Source organism: Acomys minous (genome assembly GCF_964271855.1).
Source record: "Acomys minous genome assembly, chromosome: 7".
Taxonomy (NCBI): Eukaryota; Metazoa; Chordata; class Mammalia; order Rodentia; family Muridae; genus Acomys; species Acomys minous.
Window position 1 is genome coordinate 45,410,290 of NC_140488.1, and position 20,437 is coordinate 45,430,726.

Below are 20,437 nucleotides of genomic sequence, written 5' to 3' on the forward strand. Positions count from 1 at the left end.
CCCAGCCATTGTTTGCCAAATAAACAACCCAGTGCCAGGTTTGTAATACTTCCTTAAATTTGTTGCCCATGGTTACCCTAGAGACAACCTAAGAATATAGGCTGCTCTCACTACTCTTGACCATCACAGGAACTTGATGCTATGAGTGCTATCGCTGAACACCACACACTTTGTTCACAGGACATGGAGGGCTGAGCTAATACTGCCTAGGGAGCTTCACCCCTTTTGATAACTTTCACAAGATCAAAAGGTGCTATTCGGAATGCTACGGGAGAAATATGTCCACAGCTTTATCTAGCTGTGAACCCTGTAAGTGACACAAATAGTACAGGGGTGACCAACTGAGATTTAAAGTCCACTCCACAAGAAGAAATGTATGTTTAGTACTGTAAACAAAGAACCCGTGGCTGGGGAGGCTCACAGGTTCAAGGGGGCAAACTTACTTCTATCAGTTTTCTATATGTATGACATGATAGCAAGCTGCCCTCTAAGCACATGTTCTTATACCTATACAGCTTTCAGTCTCCATCAAAGAAGCTTCTTTGTGCAGTGAACAGAGATAATGTAGAAACTCACAACTGGCTAAAAGTAAAGAGTCACCAGCCATAAATGAGACATAAATATCACATCCCTTCTCCCCAAGGCTTAGGAAATATCTTAGAAGATGGAGAAGAAAGTTTTCAAGATCTAGAGGTTATGGGAGGATGTGGGTCAAACATTGTCTTCTAGGCATGACAGCCCCACGCACTGTAATCATAATTCACTGCACCTGTGGATACTTGCACACGCCTTACATAACATCAAGCCAGCCAACATTCCAGAATGAAGTGGGAAGAGGCTCATGAGGCCCCACCTCTAACTGAGGAGCTATCGAAGGTTGATGGCTTCTGGAGGATGGAGAGCTGGCTTTCTTTAAGAGTGTGGCCACTGGCATGTGGACCATGCACCAGTTGATGAACCCACACCCTTGTCGATATAAGCAGCACAAATTGGATTCAAGAAGGAGGTTTTAAAAAGAGAGAAAATGTGAAGTTAGGAGGGGCTGAGAGACAATTTGGGAGGAGTAGGGGTGAATAGATCAAAATCGATCGTGTGCATTATGAAGCCCTCAAAAAGTAAAATATATTAGTAATAAAATAAAAACATCTTTGACAAAAAGAAACTTCGTTTGTTTACTTTTTAATATGGATTGAGTCCAGGAATACAAGCATGCTATACAAGTGCAGTAATACTGAGCCATGTCACTAGCGTTTAATTTTCCTATTTTTTAGTTTTTTGAAACAGGGTTTTTCTGTGTAGCCTTGGCTGTCCTGGACTCACTTTGTAGACCAGGTTGGCCTCGAACTCACAGCGATTTGCCTGCCTCTGCCTCCTGAGTGCTGGGATTAAAGGTGTGTGCCACCATGTCTGGCTATTTTTAAATTTTTTTTAAAAATGTATTTGTTTACCTTTACATATATATTTATATTATTATACATATATACAATACACTAACTACAACAGGAAGAACCACGAAACAATCAGGAATTATATAAATGTTACATTCATAGTGATTTGGCTATTTGTATTTGGCAACCTTGAAGAAAACATCTTTCCTATCTTGGTGAGTCTAAAATTGTGGATGTAAATCAGTATCTATCATATCTCATTTCTATCAACTTAAAACACCTATATAGACCTAAAAACATCTTAACCCCAAAACAACTAAGCTTAATTGTGAAACTAAACTATCTGGTCTTCAACCCCATCAGAGACTTGAGAAGGAATAATATTAATTACCTGAGTAAATAGAAAGTGCAGGTTAGCAGCTTCCATAATGAAAAAAAGTGAGAGTTTGCTGCCTGAACAGTCACCCAAAACTCTCTGTAACATTTTCTTTTTAATTCTTAAACAGGATCTCCCTTAGTTACTTAAGCTGTGCTTAAACTTCTAATGTTTCTGCCTCAGCCTCCCAGGTAGGTGGGGTTGCAGGACCTGAGTCTATCATCTTTTATTTGCAATTCTAGAATTAGGCAACACATTATATCAAGTAGAGTAAGTATTCCCAGAACTCAATACTTATCATTAAAAACTTAGGAATTAAGATAAAGTCAAGAACTAATTAGAAATACTTAAATATTCTTTAATAATCTGGAGAATACATTTGCCTATCCAAACACATTAAGGCATAAAGGCAGTTTTGTGCTTCTTGACACACCATAGCAGTCGTTCTCAACCTTCCTTTTAACAGTTCCTTATGTTGTGGTGACCCCCCAACCCTAAAATTATTTTTGTTGCTACTGCATAACTATAACTTTGCTACTGTTATGAATTGTAAATATCTGTATTTTCTGATTGTCTTAGGTGACACTTATAAAAGAGTCATTTGACCCCCAAAGGGTTTGGGACCCACGGGTTGAGAACCTGTTCTATAGTCTTATGATTCATTTGTCATGCAATTTCAAGTGAAGTATGGTATCTCTAATAGAGCTTTCTAGTCCCGGGACCTCTTCGCCTCAAGCTGAGCTAAAAGATCTCAACCATTCTATATTTAGTAGCTTCAATATTTTTTCTATTAGTTTTTCTTTATTATACACATAAAAAAACAAAAGAGAACAATTAAGGTCTTATTTAGTTCTCAAATCTAGATTGAGTTAAAAGTCAAGTTATATGAGCATACAAGGTATGTAATGTTATTGAAAAGCAGCAGAGTAGAAAGATTAAATTATAGTATTTAAGTATTAGTTCCTAAACACTTTAAAGTCCTCAATTTTTACTTCTGCAACAGTATAGTTTGCGCTTTTTTTAGATTTAACCTTATAATAAGAAATATAGGTATGAATAGGAAAATTACTATATATTCCTTTTGAAATAACAGACTATTCTAAACACAAAGTTTTTTTTTTTCAAAATTATGTGACTGCTATAGAGATTACCTCTGTACTAACATCATCTTGAGTTGACGCTGCCCGGCATTTGAGCCTTAGTTTTGCCACCAGTTGCTCAAAGTCTTTAACCTCATTGAAACGAAAAGCTGTTTTTCCTTTGATGCTAATGATGACAGATCCGTTGGAGTCATCAGTTTTATCTACAGCTAAGACCTGGGGAGTAAAAAAGATAAATAAGTGAATCCATTTTCTCCTGGTGCCGACACATTCAGATATGTGTTTGGCTAACTCTGGTATGGCTGGGAGTTTTGGTCTGTGATATATGACTTACTAAGAGAGATTTGTAAATAGAAATTGTGCTAGCGATGATACAAAACTCCTCAGTTCAAGTTACTTTACTTTTCAAGTATAAAGCTAAATTAACACAGTCTTTAAAATTATCAATATAAACAAAACATTCAGTGATGAATACTAAATTTTGATTGACACGAAAGCCACCAATTCTATTCTTTCTGATCAAATACATCAAATGTGACAGTCTAAAATTTGGTAATCATATCTTAAGGGTCAGAATGAGCAAACTTATTTTGTGTCACCCTAAACCATTAGTTCTCAACCTGTGGGTTGCAATCCGTTTGGGGCCTACCAATGCTATCACAGGGGGTGCATATCAGATATCCTGCATATCATATATTATGCTACAATTTATAATAGTAGAAAAATTACAGTTATGAAATAGGAACAAAATAATTTTATGGTTGGGGCCATCACAACATGAGGAACTGTATTTAAAGGGTCACAACATTAGGAAGGTTGAGAAGCACTGCCCTAAACCTTCCCTGCTTTTAATAATTCTCTACTTTCACTTCTTGCAAAGCTTTACTAAAAAGAATTTAAAAATATCTCACAAGCTGGTATTTTTAACTTGAAGAGTAATTTTGTACTTAAATGATTAAATTGCTAAAAGGACACATATTGAGCCTTTCACAAATTCACAGAATTACAGGGTATTCTATAAAATAAAAACTTAATATGTACCCAAATTTATATTACCTCTCGTAAGGGAATGATTACACTACATAGATTGCCATCCTGGCTAGCAAAGCAGATGTAGTTCTCTGAAATGCACATTTTCCCATGAGCACTGAAGTGGCTGAATGGTACCCATAAGAAACACTCATGCACTTCCTTCAAAGATTCTTCTTTGGGTAGCCTAAAAAAGGCTTTGAATTGCTCACTGTGGGCTCGGTATTCCAAACCTCTGTAGAAACGACAAAAGTGATGAATTCTAAAGTATGCACATACCTATACATATTAACCTATATAAACTAGAGAGCAGAAAAACCAAACATGGGGTGCGGTGTTCTTCAATGAATTCTTAAATGGAAAAATAACACACAAACTCCCATTTATTTTTTCCCAATTTCATTTTCTTCACAGACTAAGATACACAAAAGTTAGAGATCATAATGGTCCCAAAATGATGTGTCGGGGTGATTTTATGGAGGACTAGTATTATAATGTGTTAATAACATGTTCCTATGGCTAAAACCAACCTTGGAATACAGTAATTTACTCATTTGGTTATTAGAAAATCAAGCAGTTATACAAATAAAATGAAATTAAAGAATAAAAATTGGTGTCATTAAACTTTAAAGAGGAAGCACATGTTCTAAAACAGCATATCAAGATTCAGTGAGGCAAAATTTTACATGATTGTTTAAAAACACCCAAAACTCAAGCAAAACAAAACAACACTGCTTGCACTGTGCCGGGCATGGGACAGGAGTTGATAAACAGAGATGAATCTTGTTAGCTGAAAGATAAATATATCAATACAAAGCTGTCGCTCTAAATAGCATGATTTTTCCAGGGTTACTAAATGCCTTGTGCTAAGCAGCAATGCCATCTGGGGTAGTAAGTAAATTATGCAAGTTCTAACTCAAAGCCAACAAAATTGAAACTAAATTCATCCTTCCTGCATCTACTGTTTGAAAATGTACTTCTTCATCGTGCCTCACAAAATCATCCTGGTATATATATCCAGAAAACTATGTAAATTTTTACTCTACTTAAGTTGTAATTTGTGGGCTATTCCATTATTACTTAAATGGCTGACTTACCACGGCCCATTTCTGTGGACAGAAAAAATTCTGTGACATGTTATTACAAAAGAAAATGAAGTATGTTGTGTTAAGCTCTGTTTGTGCAAACATGTTAAATTTCTGGACTAAACCACACAAATGGATGGATATACACTAAACACCTGCAATTGTGCTTCCAGATTATTTATGTTGTAGAGCATATATTTGTAAAGCAAACAGAAGCAATAAAAATGCTCTATTTAAAAAGTGTAATCTGACAGCCAGGCTCGGTGGAGCATATCTATAATCCCAGCATTCTAAGAGGCAGAGGCAGGCGGATTTTTGTGAGTTCGAGGCCAGCCTGGTCTGCAAAGTGAGTCCAGGATAGCCAGGGCTACACAGAGAGACCCTGTCTCGACAAGACAAAAGAAAACAAAAGTAATCTGAAGACTTTCTTAGTAAGATATTCTTACTTACTAGAAAAAAGAGATTTAGACACATGTGACTTTTAATATGCTCAGTCAAAGATATATAAAGACAAAATTTACTATACTTCATTTAAATAAAGACTTGGTAATGGATAAACTCATTGATATATGATCTCTTATACTGTATTTTAAAAGAAATAAACTTACCTTTATTTTTTGTGGTTTTTTTTTTTTTAGATGTAGCCCTGGCTGTCTTGAACTCCCTTTGTACACCAGGATGGTTTCAAACTCACAGAGATCTGCCTGCTTCTGCTTCCCAAGAGCTGGGATTACAGGTGTGCACCACTGCACCCAGCACTTTTAATTTTTGTATTTTTCTTTATTTTATTTACTTTTATGTGTATAGATGCTTTGCTTGCATGCGGGTCAGTGCACTATATATACAAGGTACCTGAAGAGAACAGAAGAGAGTGTGGGATCCCCTGTGCCTGGAGTTACACATGGTTGTGAGCCACCATGCAGATGCTGGAAATTGAACCCAGGTTTTCTGTAAGAACAGCCAGTGCTCTTAACCATTGAGCCATCTCCCCAGACCCCAAATTTTATATTCAATTAAAATTTTATATCACCCCTCCCTCCAGCCTCAACCATCCCCACCACCCTCTTTCAAATTCATGGCCTCTTTTTCTTTAATTATTATGTATATGTTTGTGTGGATGTATGGATAAATACATACATACAACTTGCTGAGTCTGTTTAGTATTACTTGGATGCATACAATTTTAGGGCAGGCCGTGTGGTATTAGGTAACCAAATACGGGCTCATTCCTAGGGAAGACTAATTAATTCTCCCTTTCTCAGCAGTCATTAATTACGTATAATTCTTCACCCAGGAGTGGGGTTATGTGAGGGAAAATAAAATGACTTGTAAAAGAAAGTTTCTAGTGGCCAATCAAGGCAAAACTTACAAAAGCAAATGCCTAACAATAATGTAAGCTAAAGTGAATTTTTAAATTGTTTTGTTTATGTGAATGTGGGGGTGCCTGTGTCAGTTTGTGTGGAGTATGTGTGTGCAGGTGTTTGAGGAGGCCAGGGCATGTCAGATCCCTTGGAACTGAAGTTACAAGAGGTTATGGATCATCCGATGTGGGTGCTCGGAACTGAACCGGGGTCTTCTGCAAAAGCAGTAAGTGTTCTCAATCACCAAGTCATCTCTCTAGCATTAAATTCTTTTTTAAGTTTATCCATTTATTTATTTTTATTGTATCAATGTTTCGCCTGCATGTGTGTCTGTTTACCACATGTGTACCTGGTCCCCGTGGATGTCAGAAAAGGAATCAAACCCCTTGGAACAGGAGTTACAGGTAGCTGTTAGCCACTGTATCAGTGCTGGCAATCAAACTTGAGTCCTCTGCAAGAACAGCCAGTGCTCTTAACCTTTGAGCCATCTCTGAGCCTTACATCTTAATGAAAGAGTTCCATTTATGAATCATGTAGAGACCTAACTTGGATAGTAAAGTATAAGAACTCACCTTATTCATCTAACGTCTAAAAAAGCAGATGCACAAAGTAATCGTTATGCATCTGAATTTTGGGAATAATTTAGGAACTGTGTGAGAAATGCCTACCCAATTAGAGCTAGGCAGTTTCCAACAAGCCTCCACATCACTTAGTCTAGCCACAGGACTCCGAATTAGGTTTCTCTTAAACTTTCCCAGTCTATTTCTCATCTTTGCCAAAAGCAGCTTTCACCAGCTATTTCCAGATCCGTTCCTTTCCCGCTCCCCTTTGGCAAGTCCCTTTCAGCCAACTGTGTAAGAGTGAAGCAGAATCTAAGATTCTGTTCAGTCTCAGCAAACTGAATTGAATTATGAACAATGATCAGTCCAACAGTCTTTTTCTTCCCCTCCTTGAAGACAAGGGCTCCTTGTGTAGTCCAGGCTGGACTAGAACAAATTAATGATCTTCCTGCCTCAGCCTTCCAAGCGCTCAGATTATATAGACATGTCCCCATTCCCACCTCGCCAGATACTTCTGATGTAGGTAGTAATACTGATTAGTACTTATGTAGTTCTTTTATATTTAACCAACACACATTTCACTCATTCCCAATAAGGGCTCACAGAGGTAGAAATGACAAAGGAGGAAACAGAGGCTCTGAGTAATGGATAATTTCAGGAGATTTCTCCAGTCTCAAACTAAAGCCCATGCTCCACTGGCTCTATTAAGTTATCTCTACATAAAAATGTTATAGTATCACTAAATTGGTTTTAAAATAAACAAAATGTTTAACTACTCTAGAATTAAAATTATCTATACTACAAATGGACAAATTTGGAGTTACCTAATCACATTAAACTCTCTACATTTCTGAGACTACTATGTACTGGCTAGTTTTATGTCAACTTCACACAAGCTAGAGCCATCAGAAAGGAGGGAGCTCCAGTTGAGAAAATGACTCGATGAGATCAGGCTGTATGCACGCCTGTAGGGCATTTTCTAAATTAGTGATTGATGGGGGAAGGACCAGCTCATTGTGGGTGGTACCATACCTAGTAAGATGGTCCTGGGTGCTACAAAAGGGCAGGCTGAGCAAGCCATGGAGAGCAATCCAGTAAGCAGCACCCCTCCATGGCCTCTGCATCAGCTCCTGCCTCTAGGTTCCTGCCCTGTTTTGTTCTTTCCCTGACTTCCTTCGATAATGACCAGTGCTATGGAAGTGTAAGCCAAATAAACCCAACTTGCTTTGGTCATGGTGTTTCACTGCAGCAACAGAAATCTTACATAAGACATATGACATACTCTAATACACATCCTATTTAAGTTAAAAATCATTTCCAAGCCTAATTTCTATTATCTCTTAGAATTAAATTTCATGGAGGAGCAACAGTTCTAAAATACATTCAACTAAACTTACAAACATACACATCAATTATCAATCCCAGAGAAAAACTGTTATATAATACAGAACAGTTAACTTTTAATGTGAATCAATGTTATACCATTCTTCGAGTCAAACAATACTTTAAAACATAAATATTGGGGCCAGAGAAATGGCTCAGAGGGTAAAGGTGCTTGCTTCCAAGCCTGAGGACCTGAGTTTAATTCCCAGAATCCACATGGTTGGAAGAAGAGAACTGACTTCTGCAAGCTATCCTCTGACCTCTGGACCCCTACCTTGGAATGCAGGACTCCCCCATAACCCCAAAAGATAATAAATGAAAATAGAAATAAATATTTATATTTAAATACCTTTTGGTAATCTGTAGAGGATCATCAAGTACTGGGTCATTATCAAATGTTTCCTTATCAAAAAGTCTCTTTATTGCATAGTTTGCCAGTTGTTCCATAAGCAGGTATGTTTCATTAATATGCAAAAACATTGAAAAATAGTGATTCTCTCCTTCGGAACATATGTGAATACTCTCTGTTAGTATAACAGTTGATGTCTTTTCAAGTTTTGATATTGCATCCCAGGAGATAATGAGTTTAACTGCAAATAAGAGTTGTAAGTAAGTGCAATTAAATTCTCAATATTGATTTATGTTCATAATTCAGTTCTTTTACTATGAGCACTAGCAAAATGTTATAGTATTTTAGAGGTCAGAGTTAGTTAAAATTTTGAAGCACTGTCAAGAATAATCAGTGGTTCTTCTTTTTTGTTTTGTTTTGAATGGCACTGAGATGGGGCCCATGGCTTTATGCATGCCAGGCATGTGCTCCACTACAGAGATAAATACCCAATACTTGGAACAGATATCATTTTAAACAATTAGGAAAAGGTTTTGATGTGTTTAAATCTGTCTTTAAACATAATTATCTAATTATATAACCACTGATGTAAAAAGCTATACATATGCTGTAAGTAGTACCATTCGATTCTTTGTGGCTACAAAACGAGATGTAGCTCATGAGGTACAATGACTAGTAGCTTTTGTTGTATGTTTAAAACAAGAATTAAAGCACACATTAAAGCAAGTGGGTAGCTTCTAACAAGGTAACAGTGGTTATATACCAGATGCTTATCATTTAAAAATTGCTCCCGGCATTGCATAAAGAGCCTTAAAAGGATTCTTTCTGTGGTTGAAACCTCTTTGATGTGTGAATAATTTAATTACTTTTAATATCAATCCCATTACTCTATATGCAACCTAACGCCACTGAGTTGAGAGGACAGTCAGAAAATTGAAAGCCATGATAAGCAGTAAACAGACACTTACTTTCTGATCCTAGCAAGAAAGAATAGAAGCTGAGAAAGTTGGTACTTAGGTAGAGCCAACCCTGACAAGGAACCCGTCCTTTCCAGTAACTGCAGGAATAATACGTTACTAGTTTTTCCTGCTCTGGTAAACCAAAAGATTTTTCAAATTTCAAAAGGGCTTCTCGAAATTTCTCAGGATCATCTTCTTTTGCAAAAGACTGTTTACCCTCTTCAGCAATTAGTCCCTAGAAGAGATAAAATATCTTCTGAAAAATTATCATCACCTATCAACAAAAGTATTTTTCATATTTAATTTTAAGTATACTTGATCAAATAGACTTGGAATGCATACTTCTTAGGATAGAGATGAGCTCATTGTTTTCAGTTTTGTGCTAGTGTTTTTCTCTTTATAAGAAGCTATCACAAATGTAGGTATCACACATCTTCTGAATGAACAAAAGCTTTGTACAAAATCCAATTTAAGATACAGTGAAATGAAAATACCAACAGGAATATTCTCGAGAGCACAAAACTGAAGCATTGTACAATTTTCTGAAGCACTTATCCTGACACTCATACACGTGCTGCTGAAAGTCCTGAAAAGTGCCAGTAGACGGGTGCCCTTCCGTGTCACCTCCAAACTTTCCATAAGTGGAAAGCTGAAGATTTAGTACTCCATTTACAGAATGCAAATCCCTTATTCATTTTTGGAGTCATGCATGTTTTATTCAGAGGACTTAGAGCTCATACCAATTGTGTAAACAATGAAGAACTTGTTGATTTCTATAATTTCTTATTGTTTAAAAATACATATAAAATACTGAGTTTCATTCTGACATTTTCATACATATACATCACTGTACTTCGCTCATAATTCACTCCATAACCATCCCCCACGATCTCCACTCTCACAGACCCCTTCCTATTCTCAATTTCAGTGATATATATATGTATACAATATAAATGTTAATATATATTTAAATTTGTACATGAGAAACATGCAATATTTCTCTTTTTAATATTTCTCTTTTTATAATCTAGATATTAATATACATTTAAATCAGTGTATAAGAGAAATATGCAATATTTGTCTTTCATTTTGTTCCCATTTCTCTTTCTCTTCTCATTAGCTTCCTTCCTTCCCCCAATAAGTCCCATCCTTCACTTTGTGCATAAGTGCATGCACACATATGTGTGTAGAATTTAAATTCTGTATATGAAAAAAAAAACCCTGCACTACTTGATTTTGAATCTCGCTCATTGGCTTAACAATGTTATCGTTAATCTTATAACATTTTCTGCATATGACGTTTATTTTTTATGGGAGAATAAGGCTCTGCTGTGAATATATACCACATCTTCTTTATGTACTCATCCATTCCACTTACTCGTATTTTGCCTTGTACAAAATTAGTAATATCTTCATTTGAATCAAACACAGATAAAGTCTTCATGATATTTTGTTCCAACCAGTCCCAGTGTTTTGTTATTTCTTCTCTGTTGGCTCCTTATTGATAATATAGAGAAGAAAGATTCAAGGAAAACATCATAATAAACCTCTTGATAGTTAAACAAATTTAGTTTTAAAAGAAATAAAATTATTTGGTCATTTTCAGAAAAGATGGCTTTATAGAAATAAAGATAATACATTTATTCTATTCCATCTGAATATAGGAACATGAGCAGTAGAGCTATATTTATTATAAATAGAAAAATGCAATATTTAATGAAATGGGAGAAAAGTAATTATAGCTCATAAGAAAATATTTAAAAATCTGAAAATAAGATAATAGTAATTAGTGCCTGGAGAGCAATCATTATCTTTTAAAAAAGCTTGTAGAACACACACACACACACACACACACACACACACACACACACACACACAGAGAGAGAGAGACATAGAGACACAGACAAACACACACACACACACACACACACACACACACACACACACACACACTACCTCTTGGTCCTCAAATACAACTAGTAGCATTGTGTGTAAATTCTTTATGGCTGAAAATAACAAGCATGTGACAGTCCTTCACACAACTGTACAAATGTGGACTTTTTACTATGGTCACTAAGCATACAAAAGCAGTTCATTTGTTTAAAAAGAACTAGCAAACTTATACAAATTTCATGATAAAAGTCAGAAACACTGTGGTAATAGTAAACCATAAGACCTACTGCATCAGTGTTAGCTATCTTAATTAAGGCCACACTGAATTATTATTCTAGGTTTGCTTTCACTTGTAGAAGGTTTCATTATCCAGCCCCACTCCTCCCATTACCAAATATTGTTGAAAATCTTCCTAGAAATATGGATTATACAAATCTCATTAAAAAGAAATCATGTTGACTTCACAGAATGTTCCTATGATATATAGAGAGGACTGCAGTAAATTTTATTGACACTGCAAAATTGTTCATTTCCTATAATCCAGTTAGACTTCTATTTATGTTATGAAGAAGATATATATTTATGTATCATCTTCACTTGCAAGAAGAGTCACCTTTAACTTTTTTTAAAATAGAAAGGACTTGTTTTTTTCAAAACAATTTTGGCCAATGAACTGAAATTATAAAATTCTCTTAATCTTATTTGCATTTAGTTTTGATAGAATCTAATTTTAAAGAGCCAGGAGAACAGACTTAGTAGCACAACTGAAGGAAATTTAATGGGAAATTTCTTTTTATTACTTATTTAATCACTTTACAACCTGATCACAGCTCTTTCCCTCATCTCCTCGTAGTCCCACTCCCATACCTCTCCCTTCGTTCCCCCTCCCTTTCACCTCAGAGAAGGGAAAGTCATCAAGGAGTACCAACCCACCCTGGCAGATCAAGTCACAGCAGGACTAAGCACATCCTCTCCCACTGTGGCCAGACAAGAAAGCCCAGCTAGGGGAAAGGGATCTAGTGGTTTTTGGCAACAGAGTCAGAGACAGCTCCTGCTCCAATTGTTAGGGGACCCACATGATGACCAAGCTGCACATCTGCTACATATAGGTAGGGGTGGGGAGTCTAGGTCCATTCCGTGTAAACTCTTTGGTTGGTGGTTCAGTATCTGTGAGGCCCCATGGGCCCAGGTTAGTTTACTCTGTAGTTCTTCTTGTGGTGTCCTTGACTCTTCCAGCTCCCTCTATCTTCCCTCCACTCTTCCACAGAACTCCCATTTCTTCTAAATAGTATAATAGTAAGAAAATTGAACACTATGTTCACAAATATGAAGTATCTACAGATTTATGTGCATTTTTCAAACACATACACACATTCTAGAAAAGAGGGGAGAAGGAAAGGAGAAATCATTCACTCAATATTCTAGTTTGGTTCAGTGTTACGATGGAATTATAGAGAAGGTACCAAACTATCACTGTGAGTTTTTTTTTTAAATGATTCTGATCTGTATCATTGGGAAGCCTCATCCCAACCTCTTTCCCACACTGCCCACAATATACATTGTGGAGAGATCCGGACAACCTGAGCACGAATGACTATATCGCACTCCCTGTAAAGCATTCCATTGCCTTTTAGGAAACAACGTGTGTACGAATAAAAATCACATGTTCAGGCTTCTACTTTTTCAGGGAATAACCTTTAAGTTTGGGCTTACCATAAACTCCATGCTCTCCTCATCTCAGTTATCAGAAGAGGGAAAAAAAATAAAGAACACCAGTATTTAATGGGGGAAGGTCCAATCTTCCTAGCAGTTTGGTTAAAAAAAAAAAAAAAGACAGGTAGCAAGAACAATGACCAAAAGACACTCAGAATCTGCACTGCTGGACCACATACTTCAGGTCTCGCATACCAGTGGAGTTTTAATCTCTCAGTAACCTGTATCATTCTTAAAGGGAGGTCTTGCCATTCTTTCAAAGAATGGTTGCATTTAACTTGCATCCAAATCTGAAAACAACTGCAACATAGAAGTAAACTTGAATATTCAGTTTTACTACATACAAAGCACTTGCAACAATGTTAATGTACAGTGACATTCAATTTGAGTTGATTTTGATTTTATTTAAGATATTCTATGCATTTAAACATAATGAAAATCCTCATTAATAAGAATGTTTTAGTACAAGTATTTTCACTTGGGTAGTTATTAATTCTTCAATTTGGAATTTCAAGCTCAATTAGCTCTAACATAATTATCTTAGTCTCTTGAATCTACTTGAATTGTAGGATTTTTTTTAAACAATCATACTTACCACATGCAATTGACAAGTAAACTTGAGAATCTGGAGTCTGATGCAGGATGCGAAATGGAGCCACTTTAGCAGTAGAGTCTAACACAGAATCAAGAGTCCCAACCAGAAGCCCTGTTGCAATATAAAAATTGTTAGGACACAGACTTTCTAAGAGATAAAGTAAGTATTGATTCATATGACAAATTAATGAATTTATTTCACAAATTCTACTCCAGAGTCTTGATTGAGATTTTTTTCTTAAAGTAAATATATTTATGGAGGATAGGGAGATAGCTCAGTAAGGGACCTGAGTTTCAACCCTAGAGTCTTGATTAAACATGCCAGTCAAGGTGGCCACACTTGGTAATTTGAGCACTGGAGAGGCAGAGGTGAGCTGGGTGTCTGGAGATTTCGGGTTAGCCAGCCTAGTCTGCTTGGTGAGTTCCAGAGCAAAAGGGGACAACAAATCAAAGGGGGAAAAGGTAGATGACAGCTAAGGAACAACTTCCAAGGGTATCCTCTGGACTGTAAGCATGTGCACACATACATCACACACTCATATTTACCCAGACCTAACACAGACAAAAAAAATACATATTTGAAATGGAAGGACTAACATTTATCAACACAAGCAGTGTTTGGGAAAGAAAAATATGTAGGCTCATTTGTCCAAATCTCTTATTTGCAGCACTGAAAAAGTTCTGTAATAAGGTTGTGTATTTATTAGATAAGGAGGAAGAATCTAGTACTAGAGACTATGAGAGACTGAATTCTAACTTTGTCACTAACTCCAATTTGGGCACAATAAGTAGTTTCCATTTCTACATCCTCATTTGTAAAATAAAGAAGTCAAAAACAATCAATTGCAAAGGGTATTGTAAAGGGGAAATAAGTTATTACTTACAGCAGTAGTCCTCAATCTTCCTAATGCTGTGACCCTTTAATTCAGTTCCTCATATTTACCCAGACCTAACATAACACAAACCATAAAATTATTTTGTTCCTACTTCACAACTATAATTTTGCTACTGATGTGAACAGTAATATAAATATCTGATGTTCAGTGTATCTGATATGTGACTCCTGTGAAAGGGTTGGTCAACCCACACGTTGAGAACCGTTGACTTACTGCAATGCTCAGTATACAGTGAAACACTGAATATTAGCTAAGCTGTATTATATAAGAACATCTTAAATTTTTATGTAAGGTAAAAATTGTCATTATTAAGAATGCCTGAGCAAAATGATTTTCTTTTCAACAATTTCTAATTCCTTAATGTTGAATTCATGCTTTTTACTTAATTAGATCTATTATAATTATCTGATCATATTTCCTACTATTTCCTGGAACAAAATTTTCTGCTTTCTTAAACAGTCAGTTAAATTTTACCTTAGGGTCTTTGTTGAACAATAATCTCTTTCCTGAGAAATGTTAGCAAAATTCTTCTAGCCCAGTCCAGCTAATCCGAATTGCATATTTCCTTTAAAAACCACTTCCCCTATGAAATCTTTAGTACCAATGCCAAGAAATAATGCTTTCCCTCTTTGAATGCTTATAATACTTAAATTCTATACTACACAACCGAGTATTTACTTATTAGTCTGGTTATTATAACTACTATCTAAGTGGTGCATATTTAGAGATTAGGTCTCTGGGAATAACTATTTTTCCTACTTCTGGGTTTGTAGCTTATCGTCAAGCACAATAAGGCATAGTGTGTTGCCTTAACTATGGCATGGAATGGCTCAACTTTATACGTCTACTTTTCTATTTTTAAAAGCTTTGGTTAGCTAAGTGATGTTTTTGCTCCATGGGCATTTTTAAAATTCAGCATATATACTCTCAAGAAAAAATAAAAAACAATTATAAACCAGGCTTTTGGTTCTTTTCCTACTTTTACCCACTTGAAAAGATTTCAGATTTCAAACTAGCTTTGCAAGAAAATATAAGTACACCGGCATATATGGACTAGGAAATCATTAAAATCATAAAGGGAAGCAAATTAGAGAATAACAGAAAAGAAAACTTGACTCAGCTAGAAATAGGAGTGTAGATAAGGGACTAAACATAAAATTAAAAATGCCATAAATGTAGCATAATGTTAGCTACTGATATGACCAAGGATTTTGATAGTGGGAAAATTCTCAAAGATTTCTGGGCACTGGAGGGATGGCTCAGTGGTTAAGAACACTTACTGTTCTTTTTCCCTCACTCCCCTTTTTATTGTTTAGCTTATACTTTAAAAATCAAGTAAAAATATTAATTTGACATTCAACTGGAAAAGAAGGTCACAGCAGGGCACATACTTAGGGCTTGATTGAAATTGTTAACCAGCTGGTGCAACAATAGACATTTTCATATAACCTTAGTACCTAAAAATCTTCTCAACCAGGGTCTCCAAAGGAATTGTAACTCATATTAACATCTTTTAGGATAAGATATATACAAAGAATAACCATGTGTTCTTTGGAGATTTAGGTACTCCAGAGCATCCAAATTTGAATACAGATCTTTGGAAGTGAGGGGCTTGGTGCTTGCACTAAGCAACTGTGCTACATTTTCTGCTGCTTTGTTTGGACAACGCCATCTTACTATCCTGGGTTTCATCATGCAGCAAAATGAATAGGGTATAAACAGGAAAGTATGCCAGCCAGTCAAGTGTTCAAACGAGTGATGTTTATTCCTTTTCTCTGAAAAGGTGTGTGTGTGTGTGTGTGTGTGTGTGTGTGTGTGTGTGTCTGACTTAACCAAAGAGAGTGACTATGAGACCAACAGGCTTTAAGATCTTGAATTTGAAAAGCAGAACAAACCAGGTACCCACCAGTTTACTGAGACCCAGCAGGCTTGGTGGTTCTGCATTAAAAGTACAGACTGTTAAACTGGGAGATGAAATACATCTTCCACCCTTGGTAAGTAGAGGGCGGTATAAACTCTTTATACCCAAACTCTTGGCAGCAGTGTCAATGTGATCAAGGTAGATGTGGAATAGAGATGTTCTCAACATGGCTAGGACTCAATAAAGCTAACACAACACACTAAAACCATGCCTACATTTTGAAAGAAAATCCACAAAACCCAAATAGGAACTTTTGAGATCTTTTTCATTTGAAGGTAATCTCAATGCTATTAAATTCACAAATATGCTATGTTTTATTAGCTTATCCTAATCATCTAAAGCACACATCGCAAACATACAAATATCTATTCTCTCCATCATGGTTTTGGAAATGGGGAGAATAGATTCCCCCTTCAGTTGCTGGTTGGTAGGTGTGTCTTTATATTAACTTAAGCAAAATTCATAGAAAATAGCAATTAACAATGATCTTCTTTACTTGTTAACTCACAAGGAAACACCTTCAGAACTACATTTTGTTAAAGGTTCTGTACAAAATGTAGAAAACCTGAACTACAAATATATTGAAAAATTTAAAATTCCTTAATGTTTTATTCCTACTACCACTACCACAATTTACAGGACAATATACCTGATGTAATGAAAAGAAAAAAAGAAAAGAAAAGAAAAAAAAACCAAAGCTACAACAGATAAATGACCTCAGGAATGTAGACCTAATTGACACTACATTGCATTCATCAATAGCTGCACCTTTTGCAAACTGTGGCTACGACAGTCCTAAACAAGAAGAGTTTCCTGTTTAAGTTGCAGTAAGTTTTCTAACTATGGATCATTGTTTCTTCTGTGGAAAAATTTTACAGTTTGTCTAATGTATTTGGGATGACTCTCTCAAAGTAACCTGTAGTTATCCCGACAACTCCTCTCTCTCTCTCTCTCTCTCTCTCTCTCTCTCTCTCTCTCTCTCTCTCTCTCTCTCTCTCTCTCTCTCTCTAAGAACTGTAGTCTTTTTCTGCTGTTTTTTTTTAAAACCTTCTGCTACCATATCCACTGGTTCACCACCAGATCTATAGCCACCACCATAGGGACTGCCTAAGCTTCTTCCACCAAAACTGGCCCACTTCATGGGTCCATTATATTTTCCAAAGTCATTATAGTTCCCACCGACACTATAGTTACCTCATATCCTCCTCCACCATACCCACCACCTTGGTTTCCACATCCTGGTCCACCACCACCATAACCTCCTCTACTACTGTAACCAGGACCACCACCGTAGTTGCCACCGTCACCTCCAGATCCATTATGTCCACCATCACCACTTCCATAACTGCCTCTGCTGCCATCACCTCCAGCACCTTAGCCTCCTCTTCAAGTTTCCACCACAACCCATAAAGTTGCCAGATCTACATCCACGACCTCTCTGTGATCCAGCACACTGTATCTCTTGTTTAGAAAGAGCTTTTTCACTTCACAATTATGCCTATTAATAGAGTGGCATTTCTGAACAACAATTTTATCAACTGTGTCATGATCATCAAAAGCAAATCCTCTCTTTTTTCCACTGGCCTGCCTTCCATAACTTCTATGGTTTCAATATTGCCATACTTTTCAATGTAGTCTCTCAGATTATAGTCTTCTGTACCTTCTTTAATATCACCAACAAAAATGTTCTTCACCATTAAATGGGCACCAAGCTTTACAGAATCTTCTCCAGAAACAGCTCTCTTTGCTTCCACCACCACCCATCAACCTTGTGTGGCCAAGCACACATTTGCAGCATCCACCTCTTCAACATAGAGTAGGCCACAAAACCAAAGCCCCTGGAACATTTTGTTTGGGGGATTTCTCATTGCCACACAGTCTGTAAGTGTTCCCCATTTCTCAAAATGCTCTCTTAAGCTATCATCTGTGGTTTCAAAGTCCAGACAACCAATAAGCAGCTTCCTCAGCTGTTCTGGTGCCTTTGGATCATGGCCCTTCTCCCCACCCCCGCCAGAGGATGGGATCAGGCTAGGGGTGACCTGGTGGCCCTTTTACCTCCATTTTGAGACTGTTCTTACTTACTGTTCTTGCAAAGGACTAAGCACACACATGACAGCTCACAATAATTCATAGGCATGCACATGGTGCACATACATATATGTAGGCAAAACACTTATGTATAAAAAATAAATACATCTAAAATATTTCATTTGTTTTTACCCTTGTTTTATGTTTGAGGGGGGAGAAAGGAGGGAAGGAGGGAGGAAGAGAATGGAGTTGAATAGATAGGAAGTTGAAGAGGATCTGGGAGGAGTTGGAAAGAATATGATCAAAATATATTGTATATAATTTTTAAAAATAAATTGAAAGCCAGATCTCGCTCTCCACTCAGCAGTGGAGAATGTCCTGTCCATCAGCTAGGTCTGGGTAGGGGTTTGAAGTTCACTGTCTATATTTTCCTTGGCTAGTGCCATAGTTTGAGGAGGACCCGAGGACCCAGATCCGCCCATCATAATGTTCTTCTTGTAGGTTCCCAGGACCCTCTGGATTCTTCTATTTCCCCATTCTCTCATGCTTCTCTCACCTAAAATCCCAATAGGATGTCCTCCCCTCTGTCCCACTTTCCTGGTAAGTAAAGTTTTTCATGGGACGTAACCCTTGGACTAGTGTCTCAATATAAGTGAGTGTATACCATCTGTCTCTTTTTGCTTCTGGATCCCCCCCCCCACCTTTTTTTGAAAGTTAATATTTTATTTTTTTATTAATTTATTCTTGTTACATCTCAATGGTTATCCCATCCCTTGTATCCTCCCATTCTTCCCTCCCTCCCATTTTCCCCTTATTCCCCTCCCCTATGACTGTTCCTAAGGGGGACTTCCTCCCCCTGGATGGGGAGGCCTGGTGGCACTCAGAGGAAGGATAGCAGGTTACCAAGAAAAGACTCGATACCCTATGAGCATATATAGGGGAAGGAGGCCCCCGTCAGTCACAGACATAAGGGAGGGGAGTAAGGGAGGGAGGGAGGAATGGGAGGACACAAGGGATGGGCTAACAATCGTGCTATAATATGAATAAATTAATAAAATAAAATTTAAAAAGGGGGGATTTGTTTCTGTGTTACGGGGTAGCTTACTTTGCCTGAGCAGCCATGTGAGGTCAACATGTAATGAGGACATTAAGGTGTGCATGGAGAATGAATGAGTCTGCTCCTTTTAATTTTGTGGAGATGGCCATGGTGTTTCTTGCCTTAGGTAAGGATTCTATAATTAATATTTCATGATAAACTTTAACTTTGCCAAGTTAAAAAAAATAAATTGAAAAAAAAGAAGTATACATGGCCCCACAGCACCCTAATACCAAATGGTAAGTGTTGAAGACAGACAGACATACAAATAACATACAATCTGAGCAGGTTATATCTAGGAAAAAATAAAACAATTACTGAAAAAAGAGCCCATGAACTGGAAAGAAAGCAAGAAGGGGTTCATAGGAGGGTATGGGGAGAGGAAAAGGAAGTGGAAAAATGGTATAATAATAGAATCAGAAATAAAAGAAAATTATTTAAATAAAAGAAGATGGGAAGATCTCCCATGCTCTTGGGCCGGTAGGACTGACATAGGAAAATGGCCATCTTACCAAAAGCAATCTACAGATTCAATGCAATTTCCATCAATTTCCTACACAATTCATTACAGATGTTGAAAGAGCAATCCTCAACTTCATAAGGAAAAAAACCCAAACAAGCAAGATAACTAAAGCAATACTGTACAATAAAAAAATTTTCTGAAGGTACCACCAGCTCTGATTTCAAGTTGTACTACAGAGTGACT

The 20,437-nt window shown here is 36.8% G+C and overlaps 1 protein-coding gene and 1 pseudogene across 3 annotated transcripts in view; both read right to left on the reverse strand.

The window, feature by feature from the left end:
- TBC1D8B (TBC1 domain family member 8B) overlaps positions 1-20,437 on the reverse strand; it is a 72,386-nt gene that overhangs the window by 39,085 nt on the left and 12,864 nt on the right. Inside the window, exons 2-8 of one of the 2 annotated variants that reach the window (XM_084788777.1) lie at positions 14,675-14,739; positions 13,792-13,902; positions 10,969-11,087; positions 9,600-9,825; positions 8,632-8,872; positions 3,921-4,128; positions 2,916-3,080 (exon numbers count right to left, since the gene is read on the reverse strand). In XM_084788777.1, coding sequence (XP_084644903.1) covers positions 2,916-3,080; positions 3,921-4,128; positions 8,632-8,872; positions 9,600-9,825; positions 10,969-11,034 — 906 coding nt within the window. In that variant the 5' untranslated portion in view covers positions 11,035-11,087; positions 13,792-13,902; positions 14,675-14,739. The remainder of the gene's footprint in view (positions 1-2,915; positions 3,081-3,920; positions 4,129-8,631; positions 8,873-9,599; positions 9,826-10,968; positions 11,088-13,791; positions 13,903-14,674; positions 14,740-20,437) is intronic. The other variant, XM_084788776.1, reaches the window with a different exon arrangement.
- Positions 17,509-18,668, reverse strand: LOC311601378 (heterogeneous nuclear ribonucleoprotein A3-like; annotated as a pseudogene). The gene has a single exon. The product of its transcript is annotated as a heterogeneous nuclear ribonucleoprotein A3-like (transcript).